At 37.1% G+C, this 27,865-nt stretch overlaps 2 protein-coding genes and 1 non-coding gene across 3 annotated transcripts; all 3 read left to right on the forward strand.

Annotated features, from left to right (window-relative positions):
- The first annotated feature begins 20,379 nt into the window (after window positions 1–20,379).
- On the forward strand, window positions 20,380–20,887 carry LOC102580348 (probable histone H2A.3). The gene is made up of 2 exons (XM_006341740.1): window positions 20,380–20,562; window positions 20,660–20,887. The coding sequence occupies exons 1-2, from the start codon at window positions 20,380–20,382 to the stop codon at window positions 20,885–20,887; spliced, it is 411 nt and encodes a 136-aa protein (XP_006341802.1).
- Window positions 20,888–24,549: 3,662 nt separating this feature from the next.
- Window positions 24,550–25,060, forward strand: LOC102580684 (probable histone H2A.3). Its single transcript, XM_006341741.1, has 2 exons — window positions 24,550–24,732; window positions 24,830–25,060. The coding sequence occupies exons 1-2, from the start codon at window positions 24,550–24,552 to the stop codon at window positions 25,058–25,060; spliced, it is 414 nt and encodes a 137-aa protein (XP_006341803.1).
- Window positions 25,061–25,404: 344 nt separating this feature from the next.
- Window positions 25,405–25,452, forward strand: MIR8032A (microRNA MIR8032a). Its single transcript, NR_130389.1, has one exon. It is a non-coding gene; the product is annotated as a microRNA MIR8032a (primary transcript).
- The last annotated feature ends 2,413 nt before the right edge of the window (window positions 25,453–27,865 follow it).

The raw sequence follows: 27,865 nt of genomic DNA on the forward strand, positions 1-27,865 counted from the left end.
ACATATCATGATCCCTCTCAAAGTCTACTTGTGCAATGCATGAATGAAGTCCTATACCCCCATTCATACTAAGCAGAACCCCTTGAAAAACCATGCAATTATTGCTGTGGGATTTTCTCTAACCGACAACCAACACTTAAGAACTATAGTGATGATACATAGTTATTAGCCCCATGTTGCCCGGGCCATCTTATGCCTTGTCGTGGTATAGGACCTGAACTACTAAGTGGATCCAGTAGTCTATGAGAAACAGATTCATCTAAAATGTATGACCCTTTTCTACCCATAATGGCTACATGGTTAATGGAGACTTGAGTTAATGTGAACTCGCATCCCCATATCTGTCCTCATTACTACTCCCAAAAATATAATATTAGCTCTGATGTTTAAAAACATACTTCTTCTGTGATTTGAGATTATTGCTCAAAACCTTAGCTCAAAGGCTATCTTGGAAATCAAAGTTTCCCCTTTTGCTTAATTATGAAAGCATTTACTCTTTTCTGAAAACTAGCCCGAAGGCTCTTTGAAATCAAGGTTTACTTTCTTGTTTAAATGTGAAATTTTTTTAAACTCTTTGGGAATACATAGTCCCCATATACTTTTGAAGAAATGAACTTCAAGCTTTACTCTTTACTGAACTCAAAACTTAAGTATTAAAACAAAGTTAAAACGTTTGTAAAAAACTTATGAAAACTTGAAATGAACTTCTCTTACTTGACTCTTGATTTCTCTTGACTTTGATCTTAACTGCTCTTGACTTGACTCTTAACTGATCCTTGAATTGAATTATGGATTCAAGGATTAAGATTTGTGATTGGAAAGATCTCATGTTGTTTAGGAGTGATTTTAGATAGCTAAACATGAGAAAAGACCGAAAATCAAGATTTAAATGTGGGTCCGCGACGCGGAGGCATAATTAAATTTTGGTTCCGAAAACGTCTTTTGAGGCAAAACACCTCATGTCAGCTCCGCGACGCGAAGCTAAAACTTCAAATTTGGACACTAGGCGCGCAACGCGCGGCCACCCTCTGATTTCGTCCCACAAAATTTCTTCTTCATTTTCCAGCCCCAATTCACCCAAACTCGGTTCTTTTTCTCAAAGTACTTTTAGATACAGATACCCAACAAAAGTACTTAAGAACCTAGCTCGAAACGACTCTATAATGCGACGTAACGAACTCAAAAACTTCTCAATTCATCCCAATTCAAGAACAACATTCAAATTCAAGAATTCATGTCAAGAACATCAACTTTCAAACTCTTTCAGGATGAATTTTCACTGAACTAAACATGTTTGGCGCGTGGGTGAACGAACCCAACGCTATGTGAGACTCACATACCTTGTAGGGATCACCCCCGGCGAAATCCACAAGCTAAACTTGACGAACTTGATGATTTCCTTGTCTTCTCCTTCTCTTTTCTCCTCTTCTTTCCTCTTCTCTAAAACCCTAACTCTTTTCCAAAAGTGTAAAATTGATAAGGTTCAATTTAGACCCTTAATTAATTCACTAAAATGAATTTAATTAATTGGATAAGGAAAGGACTGAAATACCCTTCAAAATCCGGATTGGACATTTCCTTATTTGAACAGCCCAGCTTCCAATGGGCGTATCTCACTCATACGAACTCGGATTCGTGCAATCTTGGCGGCGTTGGAAAGATCATTCCGAAAGCTTTCTAACCATCTGGAAATACATTTAACGCATCCTGATCTAGGATTTATGATCGTTTGAAGTTGACCAAAAAATCACTTTAACTTACTTAAAATTTTCCAGATTTGCTTATACTTTCCAAAAATAACTATTTCCAGATTTTAAACTTCCTTCTAGTTCTTTCTAGTTGTGAGATGTTACAGTTCTTCATCTTCATCTAAGGAAACATCACCAACCTGCAGCCAGACTATGTTAAAAAGACATATCAAGAGTAGTATCAGTACGAAACACACGTACTGGTAGGCATCATCGGTCAACCCGATGCCCTCCACATAACATAGGAAACCAACTAGTAAAAATATACAATAGACCACTCGCTTCTCCACCTTTACCCTCTTTTAAAATACTTCCCATATACTCTAGCACTCTAACTATTAACCACCTTCCAGTCAACCTACTTACTAGGTACTTGATCATAGCCTAACCATTCTAACACGTAGAAAACCATCCCCTAATACAACTGCAACATTCCAACTAACCGCTCACGCCATACCCTTACTTCCTCGTCACACTAACCAACCATGGTCACATAGTACATTAAATCAAGCTTTGTTCCCACTAAATCCAATCTCTTTTCCCACAGTCAAATCCACCTAAGCATATTTCATCACACCTGCTACCTCTACTTCTCGCCATTACAACACACGAACAACCCTTACTATTCATTACTCTCCCCTTGAACACTTTGCTTTTCAACTATACCCAACAGGTTCGCTCAATACAACAAACAATCAAATATAAACCATCATAACATGTGCCCACTAAGTGCAACATATATAAGTCAATACAACACTATACTCACAAGCGCATATCAAACATATACAATATCAACAACATTTACAAACAACTTCACGTTTCTTAAGTCACATAATTTTGCCACATCATTGGCCCTCTCATGGAACCCAAACCCAAACAGTTAGCATGCCGGAACGTGGCAACCGATCCATGTTAGTTATGCCAGAACGTGGCAACCGATCCAAGTTAGTTATGCCGGAACATGGCAACTGATCCAAATTAGTTATGCCGGAACGTGGCAACTGATCCATTCAACACACCAAAATCACAATCACCAGTATATCCTCAATATCATACATTTATTTCATGAATTCATGGAAATCATAATTCATTCATTTCATTTACAACTAGTGTGATCAACAATGCAACATTCATATACGTACTTGTATCACAATGAAGCAAGAACAACATACATCACACAATCATAGAATCACCACCATCACCTATGAATTAATCCTCAATCCTTATCATATATACATTAATTTGACCATACTTAGCCCTAGTTCATCATCAAAGGCTTCTTTCTAGGGTTTAGTCACAATTCATCATAAATCCTCAATTCAATCACTCCAATTTATGATCTAGCATACATTCATAAATCTAGTTCCATTAATGATTTCATAATATTATTCTTGAACCAATTCTATTCATGATAGCAATTCTAGAGTCCCTAACAATTCATCAATTCCTCTTCTCAAGGCATAAACCCACATACTTTTATTTCTAGGAATTACTTATGGAATTTACTCTATGCACGAGGGTCTACACATAACCCTACCATTGATTTACATATATTACGTAGTAAGCACATATTTATAAATACTCAATTCATAAAACCTAGCCTACCTGGGTGCCAAGCAGTTGCACAGAGATTTTCACTTCGATTCGGGTTTTTCGAGCTTCGTGATGGTGAATTTGGCCAAGAATCCACATGATCTCAACATCCTCATGCTAGAAATCTCCTTCTCCTACCTTCCCAAGCTTATAGCAGCTTTTCTAAGGTTTCTAGGGTGTTTTACGACTTATTTATGTATTTTAGAAAGATGGAGAAAATAGGATTTCTCGTAATTTATTTTTCCAGATTTTTGTTCTCCTAAAAACCGACGGGTCGGATCGTTACATTAATCTTCTAAATGGGCATCTTGATTATCTTTGCTCTATATTATTGGATAAAGTATGAAAAGTAAAACACAATAAGTTTTATATTGTTATGGAAAAAAATGCTTGATATGTGAACAAATTAAGTCAAATATAGAAAATATTTGAAAAGGGACCTCAAAAATTATATTCACATATAATTAAACAAAATTATTTTCCAATTGAATATAAATTAACTCTTCAAATAATGTAATGCTAGTATAGAATAAAGTTTATACTTTTATCTTTTACGAATGCGGTTAATCATCGTTATACTATTTAATTTTATTTTGACTAATCCGGGCATCATTTCTTATCTCTAAAATGTTATCTTAATATTCATGTTTATGCAAAAGCAGTATCTCATTAAAGAAAAACCTGGCATGCTGGTTTTCATCTTTAATAAAGATGTGATTGGTGTTCTTGTTGCCCATGATCTCAAGCAATGGGAATTTGCTCTTTCATCCAATGACGTATAAGTTCAATCCTTGTGATTTTCTTCTCATTTGCTGGGTTATTACTCCCGTGGGCTATAAATATCAAAATCAGGTTGCTTTAGAAATTCACATACACACACAACAGTTCAGTTCTTCTGCTTCATTAGTCTCTTGTTTCTATCGATCAAAAAGCAAAACATTTTTTATTTTTGAAGTGAAAAAGATCATTGGATGGTAAAGGGAAAAGCCCTGGTTCAAATGCTAAAATAAGGTCCCATTCTCGTAGAAACAAAGCAGGTTTCCGATTTCTCAAAGTTGGGAAGTATGCCAAATGTGTTGGCTCCGGAGATCCGGTATTCCTTGTTGTAGTGCTTAAGTACCTTGCAGCTGAGTTGAATTTCTCAAGTTCCTTTTTTTTTAAATGTTAAATTTTTAGGGTTTTTGATAACTATTTTTTACATATGTGTGATTGTTTGTAGGTGTTTGAATTGGCTGAAATTGCAGCGAGGAATGACAAAAAGAGTCGGATTATTCCAAGGCACATACAGTTAGCTATTAGGTTTGATGATGAATTGTTTCTTAGGGATGTGACGATTCCGAATGGTGGTGTTATTCCAAAGATTCACAACATTTTGCTTTTCCTAACAAGAAGAGTAGTTCTTCAAAGGCCGCTGCTATTGTTGCTCAGGAGGAGGAGGATTAGACTGATCATTCCATCGCAAGCATACAGATGTTAGCTTTTATTAATCTCCTTGTCACGACCCAGGGGTAACCCCTAGACGTAACACGGCGTACTTGACCCCGAAGGGGGTCGCATACAATCCCTTAGCATAATCATACACATAAAGTCATAAGAATGATGCGGAAAATTTAGAACTTTTACAATCGAAGTTCAACTTCTTTTTCATAAACGAAAATACGAGTCTAGACTTGTCTCAATCACCATCTAGTACAATAGAGAGTACAAATAAGGTCAACGCCCTTTACATCAATAAAGTTTCAAAATTAGAAAGTACAATAGAAACTAGAAACAATAACATCTTGTCCTCGAACTTGAGGACTCACCAAGCCTAAAACATAGGAATACAATCTTAGGGACATAGCCCTTTACATCAATAGTCTTGAATATAGAATGTACAATAGAAACTAGAAACAATAACATCTTGTCCTCGAACTTGAGGACTCACCAAGCCTAGGGAATAGTCAACCCAAGCTTCTCTTGAAAGAAGAAATGCGTCTTAACGATCGGAACCTACACTCATAGTAAATGTAGAAGAAATGGGTTAACACATAAAGTACTAAGTATGGAAGCATGCACAAAATCCTTGAAATATGATAAAAAGGACATTTTTGTTGAAAAGTATGTATTTATCAAGTTTGGAAACCAACATGCACTTTCAATATAATACACAAGCCATAATCACATTTATGCTCATAACATAGTAAAACCATTACCTTACAACCCCTAAGGAACACTTGTGCAATGTATAGTTCGCATCCCATAATACCAACCATACTAAGTACTCATTTGAAGCTACCTTAGTCATACATATCATCTTTAGACCTCATCATAATCAATAGTCATAAGTAAGGAAATAGTCATGCCACATTTATGCTCATAACATAGTAAAACCATTACCTTACAACCCCTAAGGAACACTTGTGCAATGTATAGTTCGCATCCCATAATACCAACCATACTAAGTACTCATTTGAAGCTACCTTAGTCATACATATCATCTTTAGACCTCATCATAATCAATAGTCATAAGTAAGGAAATAGTCATGCACATTACTTGAACATAAGGAAAGTCATTCATAGCAACTATCCATTCAACATACATTCATACATTCATGTCTCATCATAACATAAAGAAACCATCCCGTAACATACTACTAAGTCTACTTGTGCAATGTAAAAGTGAAGTCTCATACCCCCACTCCTACTAAGTAAAACTCACCAAGAATTCATAGTATAGTTCATGTCTCATTCATTTTCTTATCATATAGGGAAACTAGTCATAACCGACATATACCATGTGAGCTACATGGAATCCGGTGTCATGTAACCCCACACCGAAAGATGGTGTCCTACTTGCCTAAGGTATAACTAACATGTTTAGCTTTTAGGTGGATCCACTAGCTAAAGACCTATGTGGGCACATAGTTATGTGATAGGGAGATTGCTTCTAGAAACACGACCTATTGTATTGGCGGAGAAGTTTCCATCTCATGAGATCATTTGTAGAAGACCCGGCCTACTGTATTGATGGGAAGGCCTCTACCTCATTTTCCATATTCACTTTGTGCTAAGCATTATTTTCCCAAATTATACATTATTAGTCTTGAATTGTATTTACATGTGTGAAGGAACATATTGCCCTTCATTCAATCCAACTCATAAAATAGCTCATAGATTCAATAGGTGAGAACTAACTTTCAACCTTTGAATCAACATTAACATGTGAGAAAGCCTTTCACATTATTGTTCATAGTGTTTCATGAGAATAACCTTTCAATAAACACAGCATTATTAGTCTTGAATTGTATTTACATGTGTGAAGGAACATATTGCCCTTCATTCAATCCAACTCATAAAATAGCTCATAGATTCAATAGGTGAGAACTAACTTTCAACCTTTGAATCAACATTAACATGTGAGAAAGCCTTTCACATTATTGTTCATAGTGTTTCATGAGAATAACCTTTCAATAAACACAGCAATATTATCATCATCCTAGACAATTCATACATAATCAAGTGTGAGGGTAAGGGAAGAATGGCATTTCAACAATACCTCAATTTACACAATAGTCATATGATCTTCACTTTCTAAGTGAATCATAAGTTCATACACACCTTTCATCAACATGTATAAACCCTAGCAACTTACCCCTTCAAGGGTCATGAATCATGTTTCACAATTAAACCAAGAATTACTACACTAAGCATGAATAAAACAAGATTCAATAACTAAAATATCGTAGACACAATTCATAGTGTACATCTTGCATCAATACACCCATCACAATTCATGAAATTGTGGTCATGGGGTAATTCATGGGTTCATGGGGAATTTTACAATAAAAACCATCATTAAGCATCAAATCATCCATAATATAAGACAATTAACATAATGAAATTGTTTTTAGGAAGAACCCATGGCTAGATTGAAAACCCTAGTTTTATTGAAGAATTTATCAATTCTAAATTAGAGTTGAAGGGCTTTATGGAAGAAAACTTTTCATAAATCAAGACTCCCATACATTGATTGATGTCTTCCTCACGAAATTGGAGTGAGAAGGTTGGAAATTGAACCCTAATCTTGACCTTGCACTTGTTCTTCAATGGAGTTTCAGAGAGAAACTTTGGGAGAGGAGAGTTGGCTGAGTTTTGATTCTTGTGAGTTATGCGGGGTTAAAGGGTAGTTATTAGTCTTAAAAGCCTTAAATACATATTATAAAACCATAAAAACCATCCCCTAACTCAAATTAATTAATTAGGAAATTACCAACCTAACCCTCCTAATGGCTGAAACTAATGAGCTTCAGGTGGTGACCTACGACTCCCCCACCTACGGACCGTAGGTGGGGTCATGCCACGTACTGCACAAACGTGGTTTGGATAAGAGAGGGGGAAGATGAAGGCAAGGTTGGGGAGACTATGTCTCAAACCACGACCCCCACCTACAGGGTGTGGGTCCACCCACAAATCATGGGTTGCTCATCCATAGGTGGTGCTGTCATTTGACAGCTTTTTGGGCCTTCACTTGGGTCCTCCTCAAGGACCCTTGGGGGGTCCTTGGAGGTCGTTCCTTGACGTGTAGGTCCTAAAACATTAGTACTAAGTTAGGGAGGTCATTTTAGGACTTTAATCTTTATGTTTAACTCATTTAGGACACTAGACTACATGTTAGGATCTAGCTTAAGTAATTAGGTTTCCAGGTTGTTACATTATCCCCCCCCTTGAGAACATTCGTCCCCGAATGATGATCTAAACACCAAACTAAGTTAAAAACTCTAGACTAACAGCCAATTATGCATGAAACATAAAAAATGTGCAAAACTCATAAATGCACTATTCGTTTTATGCACTTTTCAAAAGGAGGAAACTTCAACTCCATTTCACAAGACATAGTCAATGCAACACAAGGAGGTAGGAAGTACATCTACCAATCCAATATGCACAAAACTCATCAATTCACATAAACATGGGAGGAACTACCTTCTCCAACTCAAGCAAGCTCAATACAACATGGGAGGCTATTCTTTATTTCTCAACCTCTTCCCTTGCCGGTCCAAAATCTCAACAGGTACTTCTTCCTAAGAAAGGTTCTCATCAACTCTTAAACCCTCTAAAGGAAGGATGGATACCGGATTACCAGTGCACTTCTTAAGCATGGAAACATTAAACACCGGGTAAACTGGGGCCAACTCATTTGGCAAGTCTAATTCATATGCAACTTTCCCAACACATTTAAAGATTTGGTATGGGACCAAATACCGGGGACTAAGCTTCCCCTTCTTACCAAACCTCATCATACCTTTCATATGTAAGATTTTCAAGAAGACCTAATCACCAATCTCAAATTTAAGATCCCTCCTTTTAACATCGGCATAAGATTTTTGCCGAATTTGGTCAGTCTTCAACCTTCGCTTATGAGTAGAACCCTTTGAATAGCATCATAAACTAGTTCGGGACCAATTAGATTAAACTCAACTACTTCAAACCAACCCATCAGAGATCTACACCTCCTACCATATAGTGCTTCAAATGGAGCCATGGCAATGCTTGAGTGGTAACTATTGTTGTAGGCAAATTCTATCATGGGAAGATGGTCATCCCAGTTACCCTTGAAATCAAGCACACACGCCCTCAACATGTCTTCTAAGGTTTGAATGGTGCGTTTCGATTAACCATCCGTTTAAGGGTGGAAAGCGGTACTAAGCTTAACATTGGTACCAAGCATTTGTTGGAATGCCCTCAAAAAATGTGAAGTCAATTGAGTACCTCGATCTGAAATGATAGGCAAATGAACCCCATGCAACTTCACTATTTCCTTGATGTACATCTTAGCATAGTCTTACACCGAAAAAGAAACCTTGACGAGAATGAAGTGGGCTGATTTAGTCATCTGATCAACAATGACCCAAATAGAATCATGTTGCCTTCGAGTACGAGGAAAACCCACAGCAAAGTCCATATTCACCTCCTCCCACTTCCAAGTGAGAATATTTATCTCTTGGAACAAACCTCTCGGTTGTAGGTGTTCGGCCTTAAATTGTTGACAATTCAGACATTTGGCTACAAAACCCGCTATATACTTTTTCATGCCATTCCACTAATAGACATCCCGTAGATCACGGTACATGTTGGTGGTTCCCGGATGAATAGAATACCGCAAACCATGAGCCTCTTCTAAAATTTTCCCTCTCAAGCCATCAACATTCGGAACACATAATCTACCTTGGTACCTAAGCACCCCATCTCCCCCTTGGGAAAAAGCCTCAACGGACTTGTTGAGAACCGAATCTTTTAACTCAATCAATATAGGATAAAGGTGTTACTTAGAGTTCACATCAAACACAAAGGACGATTAGGAACTATAATGGACCATGAATCCACCCTAGGTGGAATCCACTAGTTAGACACCTAATCGGGCCAATCTATGCACATCCCGAACCAATTCCTTCTCCTTATCTCCTACATGAGCCACACTACCTATGGACAGTCTACTTAGAGCATCCGCAACTATATTAGCTTTGTTGGGGTGGTAAAGGACACTCATGTCATAATCCTTCAAAAATTCTAACAATTTTCTTTGTCGGAGATTCAAGGACACTATATATTAGCTTTGAAGACTCTTTTGGTCGGTAAACACATCTACATGGACCCCGTATAAATAATGTCTCCATATATTCAAAGCAAACACTACCGTCGATAATTCAAGGTCATGAGTCGGATAATTCTTCTCATGGACCTTGAGTTGCCTTGAAGCATACGCAATCAATTTACCATGTTGCATAAGGAAACATCCCAAACCCACTCGAGAACCGTCACAATATACCACAAATCCATATGTACCATCCGGTAAGGTCAACACCGGAGCAGACGTCAATCTATCTTTCAATTCTTGGAAGCTTTTCTCACAAGCCTCCGACCGCACAAACTTAGCTTTCTTTTGAGTCAAAGCCGTCAATGGAGAAGCAATGGTGGAAAAACCCTCAACAAACCTCCTATAGTAACCGGTCAAACCCAAAAAGCTTCTAATATCGGTAGAAGTTAGAGGTCTAGGCCAACTCTTGACCGCATCCGTTTTCTTAGGATCAACCTCAATACCTATGCCCGACACAATATGACCAAGCAAAGAAACCGACCTTAGCCAAAACTCACACTTACTAAACTTAGCATATAATTGGTCGTCTTTAAGGACTTGCAATACTATCCTCAAATGATCCTTACGTTCACTTCTCACTCCTTAAATAGATCAAAATATCATCGATAAAGACAATCACAAACGAATCAAGATATTGTCTAAACACCCTATTCATTAGGTCCATGAATGTCGCCGGGGAATTCGTTAACCCAAAAGACATAACCATAAATTCATAGTGACCGTACCGGTTCCTAAAGGCCGTCTTCAAAATGTCACAACCTCTTACCCTTAGTTGATGGTAACCCAAACGAAGATCTATTTTGGATAAATAGTTAACCCCTTTAAGTTAATCAAACAAATTGTCCATTCTAGGGAGAGGATACTTATTCTTTATAGTGACCTTGTTCAATTGGCGGTAATCAATACACATTCTAAGGGACACATATTTCTTCATCACAAACAATACCGGAGTACCCCATGAATATATGCTTGGTTGAATAAAACCCCTGTCAAGAAAATCCTTGAGTTGTGCCTTCAATTCTTTCAATTCGGCCGGAGCTATCCGATAAGCGGGAATGGATATGGATTGTGTATCCGGCACAAGATCAATGCCGAAGTCTATTTCCCGTCTGGGAGGAATACTGGGCAAGTCATCAGGGAAGACTTCTGGATACTCTCTCACTACGGGGACCGATTCCAACGAAGGAGTCTCGGACTCAACGTCCATAACCCTAACAATGTGATACATGCACCCCTTTGAGATCATTTTTCTAGCTTTTATACATGAAATAAAATGACCTTTTTCCCTGTCACGACCCGAGCATACACCCTGGACGTGGCTGGCACTCAAGAAGCATTGTTGGTCCCCAAGAAAACCCTCATCCTAGCTGACTACAAGCAGAAGACTAACTCAAAAATACAAAAGCTTAAAAACTGAATAAAAATTCATGAAACTGAAATACAAAACTTTAACTAAAAATTCATGAAACTGAAATACAAAACTATGAAAGATATCATGATGACAAAATAGACTCATGAATACGTTCTCCTCACTCTCATGCTCACTTACTCGAGTCTTGAAACAAGTTACTAGAGGTTGTACAAGACTCCAGAAAATGACTCAAAGGGACTTTCTTAGAATGTTCGAAAGAATTCTCAAAACTTAACTCTTAACTCTACCTTGAATTTGAATTATGAATTCAAGGTTATGATCATTTTAGGAATGATTTCTAGGTGTTTAGAAGTAGTTTAGAGTGTTAAGAATCAAAGGGGAGTAAAGGTACCCTTTGAAAGAACTCAAACGGACGAAATGATGAAGAACGGGTTGGGGAAGGCGACCCCTGGCGCTCTGAATGGCATGGGGCGCTAGCCCCTAAACTTTAGAGGAATGTTTGGGGAACTCTGGCTGGCGTGGGGAACCAGGCCCCAACCCAGAAAACGCCGACGACTTTCTTTGCTCGTTTTCTCACCCTATTTTGCCTAGATTCTAACGGTTTCTTTCCCAATCACTTGTATTCGATTACTTAACATAATTACACTCTAATGTACTCAAAACAACACTCAAATCACTAAATTTCATCTCAAGAAATCATCAAAACCCCAACACAACAAGATTTAGAATGAACTTCAAGAACACCTATGAAGAACTCTAATCTTTCAACTTCAAGAATGAAATTTCGCTGAAAATAATATGATTGGCGTGTGGGTGAAAAAACCCAACACTATGGAAGCTTACATACCTCTTAAGGATTAAACCCATGGCTAAAATCCGCAACAAAACGCAAGACTCTCGACGAACGCTTTGATCATCTCCTCTTTTCTCTTTTTTTCTCTTCATAAACTCTCAACTAAAACCCTAGGCTAATTTTAGGATTATAAAACTGAACCCAATAGGATTAGAACCTTAAAACCTTACTAAAAATGAATTAAATCTGATTTGGTCAGGAAAAGACCAAAATACCCCTTACTATTTTCGGCTAACTTTCCGTAATTAGACAGCCTAACTTCAAAAGTCCATATATCACTCATCCGACCTCGAAACTTAGCAAACTCAGCTGCGTTGGAAAAATAATTCAATGTTCTTTCCTACAGTATCTTGTAGAACATCTAAATCATCATGTGATAGCAGTTACGATCATTTCAAGTTGACCCAAACCTCAGAACTTAAGCATAACTTGCAAAATTTCAGATTTTGCTATTTTCAATTTAATTCTTTTTCAAACTCAAGGTGCTACATCTAGTGAACTTAACACTTCGTAAATTTTAATTTCTCGGTAAAATCATACTCACAAAGAAGGATGGTTCAAGTCATAGCTCAAAAAAATTTGGGGGTGTTACAATATCTCTCTCTTGGGATCATTCATCCTCGAATGACGATTGAACTGGGTATGGAACGGGTTACTCTTACTAAGGTCTGAGGCTAATTGTACGCTCTCACTATATTCAAGCTTAATCCAAATCCTTAGGTTCAGGTTCTATACCTCTCTATAGGGAATCTCATCCCAAGACCATTACTCCTTACAACCACATTCAAGCTTAGTACTCTAGCAACTCCATGGACTCCTACTAACAAACTCTTTTAGAGCCAACTAAGGGCTCTCATTTAAATATTTCTCATAGTAAAACCTCAATCTAATCTTCCTTCTTATTTACAACCTTAGATGGAACTATCACACCATCATCATCATGATAGGATCATTAACCTTCTCTTTCTAGCATCACTTCATTACTGAAAAGACCTCTGAAAAGATATCTCTCATACTCTTTGGAACTTATTACTATCTTATCCTCGAACACTTGACTTGATTTCTCATCTCGACATCTCCCCCTTAGGTCTAAAGCTAACCCTTGAAAACTATGGACATATTCCATCATCTGTAAATGGTCTACCTCTTCTTTTAATCTAACACTAGGGAGAAGTTTATCTCATGCCTACCAAACTCTTTATAAGCAGTACTAAGAACTCTTTTTAAGGTGTTTCCCTTAACCTCTTCTGCTTACATACCCTCTCGGTATACCTCTTAACGCTCTGATTACTCTTGTGACTTAGCCACACTTCACTGCCCTTATCTAAAGGTTAGGGTCTCCCACTTGTACCACTAATATTTATTCCAGATAACATCTCAATTCCTCAAGTCTTCTAGATCAAACCTCAAGACTAAAATCAGCACCCTCATGTTGCCATTCTTTTGATCATGACACTCATCTCAAATTCAAGCTTAATGTTTATTACTAAACCTGAATATCAATACGATTGCTCGCCTACTATACAATACCTCATTACTTAATCAGTTCTATAACCTTCTATACATCATGACCCTCTCAAACATATCATAACCCTAGTTTATATCTATCATTTCATGAATATTAGGTGCTTCTATTCAACACATACACTTGGTCATTACCTACACAATGACACTTCATCGCAAACTCCTTTCTAGCTAAAACACACTCTATCTTCTATGGTGCAATCTTCACAACTCATCACTTCTTAGTCTACCCATAAGGGAAAACTCTTCATGAATAACTTACTGGTTGCATGACTATAGTAATATAGCTCTTCAAAACACTATCTCCCTTTCTTAAATCACTAAACCTCTGCATACTTTCCTCTAACTCTGGGCTATTTCACTACTACTGCTCATGATCTCGTAACTCATGCTACCTTTTCAGGTGAAAATCTTACCCAGGCTCTAAACATACTTCTTAAAAAGGATCTCAGCTGAAACAAGGCTTAGGGAAAAGAGTACCACTCACTCTCAGCTCAAACACACGATCCATATAATATGAGTTTATTTCTATGAAACTGAACACTTACTAACTTATGGGCTTCTCTCAAGCTCTTCTGGAGTCTCATGACTTCCTCAAGATTTTTGCTACGAACAACTCATCGACAAAGGACTGACTTTTCTATTCAACCACCTCTAATATGATGGGTAGTTGAATGAATCTGAGGAATGCACAACTATGAATAAATCTCTATGACATAGCTCTATTGCACGATTAAGAATATGAAAGAAGGGGAACTTTTCTTAAATGTCTATAGTCCTTCATTTATAGAAATGGGGTCCTCACAACCATAAATAAGATCCTACTTGACACGGCTTCATAGACACCCTAGGACACTTCAACTCTATGCTCTGATACCAAGTTTTTCACGACCCGAGCATACACCCTGGACGTGGTCGGCACTCGAGAACCACTGTTGGTCCCCAAGTGAACCCTCATCTTGGCTGACTACAAGCGGAAGACTAACTCAAGCATACAAAATCTTAAAAACTATATAAAAATTCATGAAACTGAAATACAAAACTTTAACTCAAATGAAAAACTCTGAATATAAAAATAATATTCAACTCGCCATAAAATAGGCAACTTAAGACTTTAAACATTTAACAAATAAATGATACAGACTTCTCAACTATATCGACTATCTATGAAGCCTCTAACTGTTAAAGATGGAAGTCGGGACAAGAACCACGACATCCTGACTAAACTGTAAAGTAATGAAATCCTCCGGAAACAAGGAGACTCACCTTAGCTAACTCAAACATCCGGATGTATCAACGAAGCTCCTGTTGATGACCCTGAATACCCATGTCTACATCATGAGACGATGCAGGCCAAATGGCTCAGTACGTGGAATGCACGAGCATGTAAGTGGAATTCTAAAGCATAAACATAAGCTTGAACTTTGATAAAAAGGAAACATACTAACCTCTTCTCAACTCACTCAACTCAAAGAAACATGGCTCAACTCAATGATAAGATATTCAACTCAGAGGTATACTCAAGGATACTCAAAACTACTCAAACTTACTCAACTCATAAGTACTTAAGTATAAGATACTTAACTCGAAATACTCTAGGATAATGCAACAGTAAAAGATGCAATATATATGAAAAGCTGTGAGAATGTAGCTAGCAACTCAATGTATTGAAAAATACAATAAAACTCAGTATGTATATAAAAATACAATATAACTCTGTGGGAGATTCTCTAACCGACAACCACCACTATGAGTCTAAGTGGTGATACAACGTTTTACCTCACGCTGCCAAGGACCGTCCTATACCTTGCCGAGGGTATAGAACCTAAATCTCTAATTGGATCCACTAGTCTATGCTAAAAGAATCTTAAGGATTCATCTAAAAAGTATGATCCTTTACTACTCATGATGGCTACATGGTTTATGGAGACTTGAGTTATTTGACCTCGCATCCCCATATCGGTGCTCAATACTACTCCCAAAATATACTTAGCTAATATTTTTGTAAAAACAAAACTCCTTCTTTGGTTTGACATAATTACTCAAAATTTAGCTTAAAATCCCTCTTGGAAATCATAGTTTCCTCTTTACTAAAAATTAGCTCAAAGGCTCATTTGAAATCTCAATTTCCTTTCTTATTTAAATGTGAAAACATTTACTCTTTGGGAATGCATAGTCCCGATATACTCTTATGAAGAAATGAACTCAAATCTTTACTCTTTACTCTTTACTATTTACTCTTTGCTTAACTCAAAACTTAAGACTTAAAACAAAGTTAAAACGTTTGTAAAAGACTTCTTAAAATATGGTTCATGCCGAATTATGGGCGTGAATGACTCAATGCAAGGTTTTCAATAACCATAGATAGTACTCAATACTTGTAACTAAAGAAATTCAATGAGACTACTCACTTCAAGAATGCTCAACTCAGAGGGTTCATGCGGAATTATGAACATGAACTACTCAACTCAAGGACTCAAAGATACTTTTCATCTCAAGACTGCTCGACTGATAGGGTTCATGCAAAATTATGGACATGAATAACCCAACTCAAGGACTTCACGGGTAACATGTAATAGTCCCATGATAGGAATATATTCTCAAATGGGTTAGAAACTCAATACTTAAGTCTTAGGACATGAAGATATTAGTACTCTCATAGATACTCAACTTATGGAGTTCATGCGATAGGAATATATTCTCAAATGGGTTAGAAACTCAATACTTAAGACTTTAGACATGAAAATATTACTCCTCTCATAGATACTCAACTTTTGGAGTTCATGCGGAATTTATGGGCATGAACGACTTGACTAGTAGGTCTACATAACATTATGGAACTCATTTATACAACTCTTCTCATTCTCATACTTACTTTCCCAAAATTTAACTCAAATCGATTATGGATCTCCAAGGATTCATAATTGAACTCAAAACTTTCTTGAACTCTACACTTAACTCTCTCTTGAATGTGAATTATGAATTCAAGAGTTATGGTTCATGCTATGAAAGATCTCATGATGACAAAATAGACTCATGAATACATTCTCCTCACTCTCATGCTCACTTACTCGAGTCTTGAAACAAGTTACTAGAAGTTGTACAAGACTCCACAAAATGACTCAATGGGACTTTCTTAGAATGTTCGAAAGAATTCTCAAAACTTAACTCTTAACTCTACCTTGAATTTGAATTATGAATTCAAGGTTATGATCATGTTAGGAATGGTTACTAGGTGTTTAGACATAGTTTAGAGTGCTTAGAATCAAAGGGGAGTAAAGGTACCCTTTGAAAGAACTCAAACGGACGAAACGATGAAGAACGGGTGGGGACAGGTGACCCTGGCGCTCTGAGTGGCGTGGGGCGCCAGCCCCTAAACTTAAGAGGAGTGTTTGGGGCACTCTGGCTGGTGTGGGGCACCAGGCCCCAACCCAGAAAACGCCGACGACTTTCTTTTCTCGTTTTCTTACCCTTTTTCGCCTAGATTCGAACGGTTTCTTCCCCAATCACATGGATTCGATTACTTAACATAATTACACCTCTATTCTACTCAAAACAACACTCAAATCACTAAATTTCATCTCAATAAGTCATCAAAACCCCAATACAACAATATTTATAATAAACTTCAAGAACACCTATCAAGAACTCATCAAGAATTCTAATCTTTCAACTTCAAGAATGAAATTTCGTTGAAAATAATATGATTTCCATGTGGGTGAGCAAACCCAACACTATGGAAACCTACATACCTCTTAGGGATTAAACCCATGGCGAAAATCCGCAACAATACGTAAGACTCTCGACGAACGCTTTGATCATCTCCTCTTTTCTCCTCTTTTCTCTTCTTTTCTCTTCGTGAACTCTCAACTAAAACCCTAGGCTTATTTTAGGATTATAAAACTGAACCTAATAGGATTATACCCTTAAAAGCTTACTAAAAATGAATTGAATCTGATTTGGTAAGGAAAAGACCAAAATGCCCCTTACTATTTTCGGCTAACTTTCCTTAACTGCACAGCCTAACTTCAAAAGGTCATATCTCACTCATCAGACCTCGAAATTTAGCAAACACGGCAGCGTTGGAAATGTAATTCAAAGGTATTTCCTACGGTATCTTGTAGCACATCTAACTCATCCTGTGCTAGGAGTTATGATCATGTCAAGTTGACCCAAAACTCATTACTTAAGCATAACTTGCAAAATTTCAGATTTTGCTATTTCCAATTTAGTTCTTTTTTGAACTCAAGGTTCTACATCTAGTGAACTTAACACTTAAGAAATTTTAATTTCTCGGTAAAATCCTACTCACAATGAAGGATGGTTCAAGTCTTAGCTCAAAAAAAATTTGGGGTGTTACATTCCCCCCTTCCATTCTAAAGTAGGCTCATTAGGAAATTTAAACTTGACCACCCGGGTTCTACAATCAATGGACGCAAAACAAACATGCAACCAATCCATCCCCAAGATGACATCAAAGTCCAACGTGTCTAATTCTACTAAATCAACCAATGTGACTTTATGAGACAAGGAAATATGACAACTCCTATATACTTTTCTAGCTACAACTGGGTCACCAACCGGGGTAGAAACCAAAAAAGGCTCTATTAGGATTTTGGGGAGTTCATCAAATTTCATAGCCACAAAAGGTGTAACAAATGATAAAGTTGCACCGGTGTCTAATAATGCATAAACATCAATTTAATAGAATTGTAACATACCCGTTACCACATCCGGGGAGCTCTCTTGGTCACCTCGTGATTGAAGAACATAGAAGCGATTATTCTTAGGAGCATCGGAATTTAAGCCACTAGGAGGAGTTTGCTTATCATCCCTCCCTTTGGCCATACGGGTTGGAAAATCTTTCAATTGATGCCCACTTTTTCCACATCCATAGCACACACCCATACCGGCAAGAAATTTTCCACCATGCTTGTTACCACACTTGGCACAAGTAGGCATCTCTATAGAAGATCCATCCCTATTTCCTCCTTGAGGGTAGGGGTTAGAAACCCTATCTTTGTTGGTCTTTGGAGTACTATAGGAGCTTTTGTTGGAAAACCTCTTCTAAACCTTGGTCCACCCTGACCCTCAAACTTACCCTTAGAAGAATTACCATCATCGGTCCTTGCCCTCTTTACCTCTCTATTCTTCTTCCTAAGACATTTCTCCTCAACTTGTTGAGCATACACCATGAGACGTGAGATGTCCATATTATCATGGAACATTGCCGCACGACATTCTTCTTCAATGGAATCGGACACACCCTTCACAAATTGACTCATTTCATCCCTAGGATTAGACACCAAAAATGGGGACATATTTGGACAACTTAGTGAATTTCAAGGAGTATTCTTGGACACTCATACCTCCTTGGTGAAGGTTGATGAATTCCTCAACTTTGGCCTCCCTCTTCTCACGGAGAAAGAACCTATCAAGGAATGTTTTCTTGAATACTTCCCAACTTATGGGACCCGCTCTTATAGCCCTATTCTCCTTAAATTGAATATACCATACTTGGGCCACATCCTTCAATTGATATGCGGCTAGTTCGGCTTTAATAATATAAGTCACCCCCATAGCATCCACTATCTTGTAGACCTCTTCCACAAACTCTTGTGGGTCTTCATTCACTTTAGAACCAAAGAACATAGTAGGGTTCATTCTAGTAAATTCTCTCAACCTTGAGTCCATGGTGCTCACATTAGGGTTTCCCCGGGGTCCCACATCTCATTTGGCTTGGACCATTATAGCTTGGGCTTGAATGGTCACGGCTTGAGTTGGAGTTGTCATAAGTTGAGTCAATGTTTGGACAGCCGCCCTTATATCCACATTAGTCATAGCCTCTTCTTCATTAGGAAATTAAGGGTCTTGAGGATCTTGGGGAGGAACTCTCTCATTCACAGTCTCCTCTTCCGCCCTCCTTTAATCTTTCTTTAGTCGTATAGTATTCTAGATTCATTAAACTTTAAAAGTTATTTCCTCTCATATGAAAACTTTATATTTTATATAGAATAAACAATAATTTTTTTAAAAAATAACTATAACCTATTATTGCTTCAAAAATGAGGGCTACTGTTATTTTTAGGCTTGTTGAGCTGATAATAAATTAGTCATTCAAAATATGTTATCTTTTTTCAGTATACAAATTAGTCTTAATAAGTTGTAAAACTTCAAATATGTTCAAATGGCTATTAAAGCCAAATATTAAAGAATAAAATTGCCCCCTTCTTGTTTGAGCAACGAACTCATCATAATCCCTTCTGTCTTTTTTTTCTTGGCAACATATTAAAGACATCATAGTCCCTTTGTTTTTGTAACAAACACATCATAATACTTATTTACTTTGGAAACAAACACATCATAATCCTTATTTACTTTGGAAATAAACTTATTATAATCCTTGAAATTGATTAAATGTGTCAACATCTTTATCCACCGTTGATTTGCTCTTTCTTCCAACGGCGTACAAGTTCAATCCTTGTGATTGTCTTCTCATTGGCTGGGTTATAACTCTTGTGGGCTATAAATACCAAATCCAGATTGCTTTAGGGATTCACATACACACAACAGTTCAATTCTTCCGTTTCATTTGTCTCTTGTTTCTATAGATCAAAAAGCAAAACCTTTTTTTTAGTAGTGAAAAAAATCAATGGCCGGTAAAGGGAAAAATCTTGGTTCAAATGTTAAAAGAAGATCTTGTAGAAGCAAAGCTGGCCTCCAATTTCCATTGGCTCGTATTTCCCGATTCCTCAAAGTCGGGAATTATGCCAAACGTGTTGGAGCCGAAGCACTGGTATTCCTTGTTGTTTTGCTTGAGTACCTTGCAACTGAGGTGAATTTCTCAAGTTTCTTCTCTCTATTTTTTTTTGATATGTCAAATTTCTAGGGTTTGTGATTACTAAATTTTGCATAAATGTGATTGTTTGTAGGTGCTTGAATTTGCTGGAATTGCAGCGAGGAATGACAAAAAGACTCGAATCACTCCAAGGCATATTAAGTTAGCTATTAGGTTTGATAAGGAATTGTATCAATTTCTTAGAGATGTGACCATTCCGAATGGTGGTGTTATTCCAAAAATTCACAACATTTTGCTGCCTAACAACAAGAGTAACACTTTAAAAGCTGTTGTTGTTGCTGCTCAGGAGGAGGAGGATTAGACTGATCATTCCATCTCTACCATCACGATGTTTGCTTTTATTAATCTCTTTGTATTCATATAAAATTTTATAATTCTATAGTATAAAACCTTTGATTTCCATTCTGCAAGTTTAATGATATCTGATATTTATGTAGCTTAGAATAAAAGATTGATCATTCCATCTCTAGCATCACGATGTTTGCTTTTATTAATCTCTTTGTATTCATATAAAATTTTATAATTCTATAGTATAAAACCTTTGATTTCCATTCTGCAAGTTTAATGATATCTGATATTTATGTAGCTTAGAATAAAAACTCAACATACTTGGATATTAGTATTACCTATTATTTAATTTTCTTCAGTTATCATATTATTTATTAGTTCTACTGTTATTTATTCTGATATGTTCATTTCCTGATGTGTATAATAGTTTCAATTTTTTCCTCTCAAGTGCTCTTAGAATGCTTTATTAACTATTTCCCAAATTTGAAATACAATATCAATTTATTTTGAAACTTCATGATCAAATACTTGTAGTGAGTAGATTTAAAGTAATGTAAATAAAAGTTTTTCTATAATTATAAGAGATGATATATTTTTAATATGATTATGAATTCATGTCTATCGTTATTCCTGTATTGACTTGTATTTTATGTTCTTGATAGCATGTCAGTGTTTGGAGACCCTATGGAAGGGAAAAGTTCTGGAGTAGAGGTTCGGGTGCAGTTTTCGCCTCGAAGTAGGTTATGGTTTAACACCTTTTAGACTTGTCTTGGATAATTGATGTATATATTGAGTTTTTTCTATCATTAGGTAAACTTTAGGATTAGTTCGTAGGTTTGTATGATCCTTAGACTCTTTATGGCCAGTTTTGGTTACATAGCTTAGGTTTTAGCCGGAAAACTATAGTCTAGGTTGATCATTGATCTTGGTGTCGTTTAGTATCCTTAGAAATACTTGTAGGTGGCATGAAACTTAGGTTTCCGCGTGTTTCTTTGTTTATGAATGATTGTGTGCTTGTTGTTATATTTTGAGCCTTTAAGTTCTTTAATGTTATTTATTGTTGGGCCGAAGGTTGTGAGCTTGGACTAGTTGGAGTTCCAGGTTAGTACATTTGTGTTGCGTCGGTTTTTACCCTAATGATTGTTTGATGTGTTGATTTTGATTGGGTGGATGATATCTTGGTATGATATCATGCATTTGGTACTCGCATTTGATTTGTTTATTCTTGAAAAACCTTGGGACTTTTATATTTGAGGAATGGGAATGTTTTCACTAAGTTTTCCCCAAATGTTGAGTTGTGAAGGGGAGGTTCACTGGTTAAATTAAGAGAAGAGTTTATATGGGAAAATACAACTTTTTTCAGAGTTTTAATGACATAAAACGATAAAATACTTGGTTTATGAATTTGTATGCATATTGGGCCACTTTTACACTGATAAGCTTGATGTATCATTTTGGGAAGACTGTCGATTGATATACGAGTAATATTTCACTACATTGCACTTGTTGATGAGTCTAAGGTATCATTCTGGGTGGCTCAAGGATTCTTCCATGCTTCTACTTTCTTGTATTCATCACTTGCATTGCATCATCCTATTTGTGTGAGTTGTTGTATGTATGTTACGACTGTCTTGTACTTAAGTGTTTCCTTCTCACTATGTTGTGTTGTTTTCCCTCTTTTCTCAATAGTTAGTTATTGTAACTTAGAACATTTCCATTGTAATGTTTAGAACTGTCATGCTTCTATATATATATTTGATCTTTCTTAGCTTGGTTGACCTATGTTACCTACTGAGTACCCATTATTTTGGTACTCATACTAGATTTCTGTGACTTTTTCTGATGCAGCTCTCAGTAAGAGCCATTCTCAAAGAGCGGTCGATCTCCCGTGATCGTCATAGATTCAAATTGTGGTGAGCTCTTCGTGTCCGGAGGCTTGCTATTTTTCCTTCTTTTGTACCTGTCTATATTTTTGTATTTTTAGTTAGACAGACTTGTAAATACAACCTTTCTATATGTAGATGCTCATGTACTAGTGACACTAGGTCCGGAGATTGATTATTGTGTTTAGTTTGTGTTTCTTGGCCCCTTCGGCCCTGTTTTCTATATTGTTTATCATATTTACAATTCTATACTATGTCCCTGTTCTGTATATTTATTTATGCTTCTGTTCCTTCTTTTTAAAAGTAATTTTTGTCTTCCGCTTTTATCTTGTTAGGGTTTTGGCTTGCCTACGTGAGGGCTTATAATGCGCACCATCATGACTTGATTTTGAGTCGTGACATAGAGTTATTGATGAGTATTAATTATCCAACTTATTTATTTCACATATTATCAAACACGAGTTTTCTTCAATATATATTGACATGTGTTGCATTTAATATTTCTTTGTGAAAGTAAAGTTTCGAAATCTTTCTTGTCTAGTTCTTGTTTTTCTGTGGACAATTAGATATAAAATGGTCAAATTTTAAAAAAAAAATATTTAATTCCAAGTTAAAAACAATATTAAAAACTTGGAAATTGTATCCAACATGAATAAAAAAATAGAGTTATTTTCAATTTTTGTGAGTGATTTATAGTGAAAATGATTAAAAATATGATCAAACATGCACTTCATTTTTTTTTCCATCCTCACGATACCTAGCTAATAGGCAATAACATAACGTTAGAAAACAAAGCAAACCTTAATAACTAGACCCTTCCTTAAAACTTGTTGGTACTTTATTTTTTGACACTTGAACTATTGTGTGTTCCAATTGAACACCATGAACACATGAAATATATATTAGACACTTGCAATTTAAATTATGATTTCTAGTGTACATTTTCATTGCTCAATCCATAGAAATAAGAAGGGCCGCTCAAACATTGACCTAAAGCCAAATTCAAATGGAAGCCTTAAATTTTATTTTATGTTTTAATGAAAAAAAATTATAGTCAATTCTTTTAATCTTTCTTGAGTCGTATAGGATTCTAGATTCGTTAAACTTCAAAAATCATTTCCTCTCATATGAAAACTTTATATTTTATATAGACAATACACAATATTTTTTTAAAAAAATAACTATAACCTATTATTGCTTTAAAATGAGGGCTACATTTAGTTTTAGGCTTGTTGAGCTGATAATAAATTAGTCATTTAAAATATGTTTTCGCCTTTCATTATACAAATTAGTCTTAATAAGTTGTAAAACTTCAAATATGTTCAAATGGCTATTAAAGCCAAATATTAAAGAATAAAATTGTCCCCTTCTTGTTTGAGCAACACACTCATCATAATCCCTTCTGTCTTTTTCTTTTTTGGCAACATATTAAAGACATCATAGTCCCTTTTTTTTTGGTAACAAACACATCATAATGCTTATTTACTTTGGAAACAAACACATCATAATCCTCTATTTTTGGAAATAAACTTATTATAATCCTTGAAATTGATTAAAATGTGTCAACATCTTTATCCACCGTTGATTTGCTCTTTCATCCAACGGCGTACAAGTTCAATTCTCGTGATTGTCTTCTCATTGGCTGGATTATAACTCCTGTGGGCTATAAATACCAAAGCCAGATTGCTTTAGGAATTCACATACACACACAATAGTTTAACTCTTCCGCTTCATTTGTCTCTTGTTTCTACAGATCAAAAAGCAAAACTTTTTTTTGTAGTGAAAAAGATCAATGGTCGGTAAAGGGAAAAATCTTGGTTCAAATGCTAAAAGAAGATCTCATAGCAGCAAAGATGGCCTCCAATTTCTAGTGGCTCATATTGCTCGATTCCTCAAAGTCGGGAAGTATGCCAAACGTGTTGGTGTCGGAGCACCGGTACTCCTTGCTGTTGTGCTTGAGTACCTTGCAGCTGAGGTGAATTTCTCAAGTTCCTTCTCTTTCTCTTTTTTTGATATGTCAAATTTCTAGAGTTTGTGATTACTAAATTTTACATATATGTGATTATTTGTAGGTTCTTGAATTGGCTGGAATTGCAGCGAGGAATGACAAAAAGACTTGGATCATTCCAAGGCACATTCAGCTAGCTATTAGGTTTGATAAAGAGCTCAATCAATTTCTTAGAGATCTGACCATTCCGAATGGGGGTGTTATTCAAAGAATTCACAACATTTTTCTGCCTAACAACAAGAGTAACACATCAAAGGTTGTTGTTGTTGCTATTGCTCAGGAGGAGGAGGATTAGACTGATCATTCCATTGCTAGCATCACGATGTTTGCTTTTATTAATTTCCTCATATTCATAGAAAATTTTATAATTCTATAGTATAAAACCTTTGATTTCCTTTTTGCAAGTTTAATGACATATGATATTTATGTGGCTTTGTAATAACCCTTCTGGTCATTTCTGTGTTTTGCCTTCGGTGTTTCGTTAAGAGCGTTCTTGTAGCGACCCAAAGTCATATATCACTTGTTGGGACTGACAGTTCGGTCACTTGGTCATTCGTTTGACTTTTGTGCGAGTTTTAGAGTTTTTGGAGCTTATGACGATTCCATCAGCTCCAGAAGTGTCATTTTAGGCTAGTAGCATGGTCGGCATGACTCCCGAGGTTTTCAGTGTGAGTCGGTGTGATTAGGCGTTTTAACTTTAAGTTGCCTAAGTTTGACTTTAGTCAACATTCTGAGTAAACATGCTCGGATTAGAATTCCGTCAGCGTGGTTAGCTCCGAAATGTCGAGTTTGGTCTAGGTTGACCCTAATTTTGTGTCCCGAGGTTTATGATATTTTTCCGAGCCCTTTTGTGATTTTTGACTTAAAATGGCATTTGAGTGTGGGACCCACTTATTGTCAAGATGACCACTTATGGAAATTTCGACTGCGGCATTGAGTCTGGAATATTGAATTTGGTATGGTTGTATATTTCGTTTGCGTGCACGAAGTTCCGAACGAGTTCGAAGCACCCAATCGTTGTTTTAAGTTTTGGAAAGAAATTGCAGAAAAATCTGCTATATATGCAAAAAATATAAGCAACCCTTTCCAAACTTAAAACACTCATAACTCTCTCATCTCTCAACCGAATTAGGCGATTCGAAGTGCGAGAGCTTCGTATTTTCAGTGACTTCACTGTAGAGTGTTCGGATGTTGTTGGGTGCAGGTCATTCGAGGTAAATTTGGTTATAAACCTGACTGTTAGGCCCTTTTTCGAGCTTTTATTTTTGGCATCCTTGTTTTTGGTCATATCTCACTCATTTTAGCTCGGCTTTGGGTGATTCGAAGCCTCACGTGTTGGAAATTATCGTGGGTTTGTCGTAGAGTGTTCAAAGAGTGCTGGGAACCTTTCGATTCTCATAACTTTCGAGTTTAGACCGCTGCATGTTTTCTTTTAAGTTAATTAAAATGTGATTTTTCCTTGCATGTTGAGTTTTGCTGCGTTTTGAGCCACGAATTGTGTTCCATTTTGGAACACAAGTTCGGGGTACTGTTTTGGGTGTTTTGACGGATTCAAATCCGAACAGTTCGGTGCGGGTCCCACGATTCCCATTTTGACTCCAAATTTGACCCATCTCCGTTTGTTGTAATTTTCGTATCTAAACGACCGTACTAACGTTGTGATCCTATATTTGATAGAGTGGCAGCGTTAAAGGGTCGATCGGGAAGGAAAAGCTTCGACAAATTGATTTGGAGCGCGCGGAGTTGGCCTTAAGGTAGGCTACGGTTTCTCTTCTTTTAGATTGAGCTTAATTGTGTAAAATCATGTTGATTGGAGTAAATTGGGGGTGGGTACCAGTTTCCTACTTTACTTTGATTAGATACCTTATGTTAGGATCGATTGGCCATATTTCGGGTGTAGTATCATGTCAACCGGTTTAGTAGAGTTGAATGCTTATGTGCTAAATGATATTGTATGTGTGTATGCTATGTGTTGTATGCCTTGTTTATCCTTAACCGTAAGCATGATGTCCTTAGTCTAGGTTAGGCTAGCATTGCCTTAGACCTATGACCCGTGTGGGCTGGATAGCCTTGACTTTCTGCCGACGTCGTTCGGATGACTTAGCTCCTTGTAGACTGGAGTAACAGACTTGAGTCTGATAATATGAGCCTTAGATTAGGCGTTATCGCTGCTTGCTGCACTTCTGTATCTTCTCCCTCTAGTCCCAACCGTTCTCGAAGGTTTGGTGCATCACTAAAGCTGTGGGATTGAGATAGTATAGGCTTGGAGCCTTTTCTGTGATTTCTTAGAGTGGACGGCGTTCCATGGTGGCTGTTGTTGGATTGGATTCTATTAGAGATACAATCACCCACGGGGTCGTTCTTTCTAGCCGGGCTGGGAGCGTATCGTTGGCTAGGTGGACTCGGTGATATCGGCGATCGCCCTCGGGCCTCTCTTTCTAGTTGGGCTGGTAGTGTGCTGCTGGCTGGGTGTCCCCGGTTCGCTCTTTCTAGATGGGCTGGGAGTGCACTGCTGGCTTGGTGGAGTCTAATGGATTATCTTGTTTACTTTGGGCTTGGAGCCCGGTTTTCTTTTTTCTCATTAGACTCAGTTTTTCTGTGCACCTGTCGGGCTTATGGGGGTCCGTTCAGGTTTTATTTAAACTTGCGCACGAGTGTACCTTCTGGGCTTATGGTGGCCCAGTTAGATTTAGTTTAGTTGTACTTAGTTTATTTTTGGTATCCTCGTGTGCTTTCTTTTCATTTCCTCTTTCACCTTTCTGTGTCTAGATTCTATCCTTTATTATTGTTTTTACGCTTTCTGCTCAGTCGGCCTGTGATGCCTACTGAGTACCTGTTGTTTTCGTACTCATGTTACCATCTGCATCTACTTCGTGATGCAGGTCACAGTACCAGTTACCAGCGGTGATTCGTTCCAGCTTTCTTTTGCAGCTGTAATTCGGAGACAAGGGCGAGCACTTGGCGTTTTGGGTTTGTCTTGTCTCCTTCTTTTGTTTTAGCTAGTCTTATTGCCTTTGAGACACGCTTTGTTGTGGTCCACTTTTGGGACTTGGACTCTTTATTAGATAGCTCTGTACTAGTGACTTCCAAGTTTTGGGAG

Source organism: Solanum tuberosum, unplaced genomic scaffold (assembly GCF_000226075.1).
Source record: "Solanum tuberosum cultivar DM 1-3 516 R44 unplaced genomic scaffold, SolTub_3.0 scf00027, whole genome shotgun sequence".
NCBI classification, from domain to species: Eukaryota; Viridiplantae; Streptophyta; class Magnoliopsida; order Solanales; family Solanaceae; genus Solanum; species Solanum tuberosum.

Bases quoted from the DNA above. Each gene is read 5' to 3' on its own strand.
- LOC102580348 (XM_006341740.1), top strand. From the start codon at position 20,380: ATGGCCGGTAAAGGGAAAAATCTTGGTTCAAATGTTAAAAGAAGATCT. The intron at 20,563-20,659 runs GTGAATTTCTCA...GATTGTTTGTAG, and splicing joins TTGAGTACCTTGCAACTGAG to GTGCTTGAATTTGCTGGAAT.
- LOC102580684 (XM_006341741.1), top strand. From the start codon at position 24,550: ATGGTCGGTAAAGGGAAAAATCTTGGTTCAAATGCTAAAAGAAGATCT. The intron at 24,733-24,829 runs GTGAATTTCTCA...GATTATTTGTAG, and splicing joins TTGAGTACCTTGCAGCTGAG to GTTCTTGAATTGGCTGGAAT.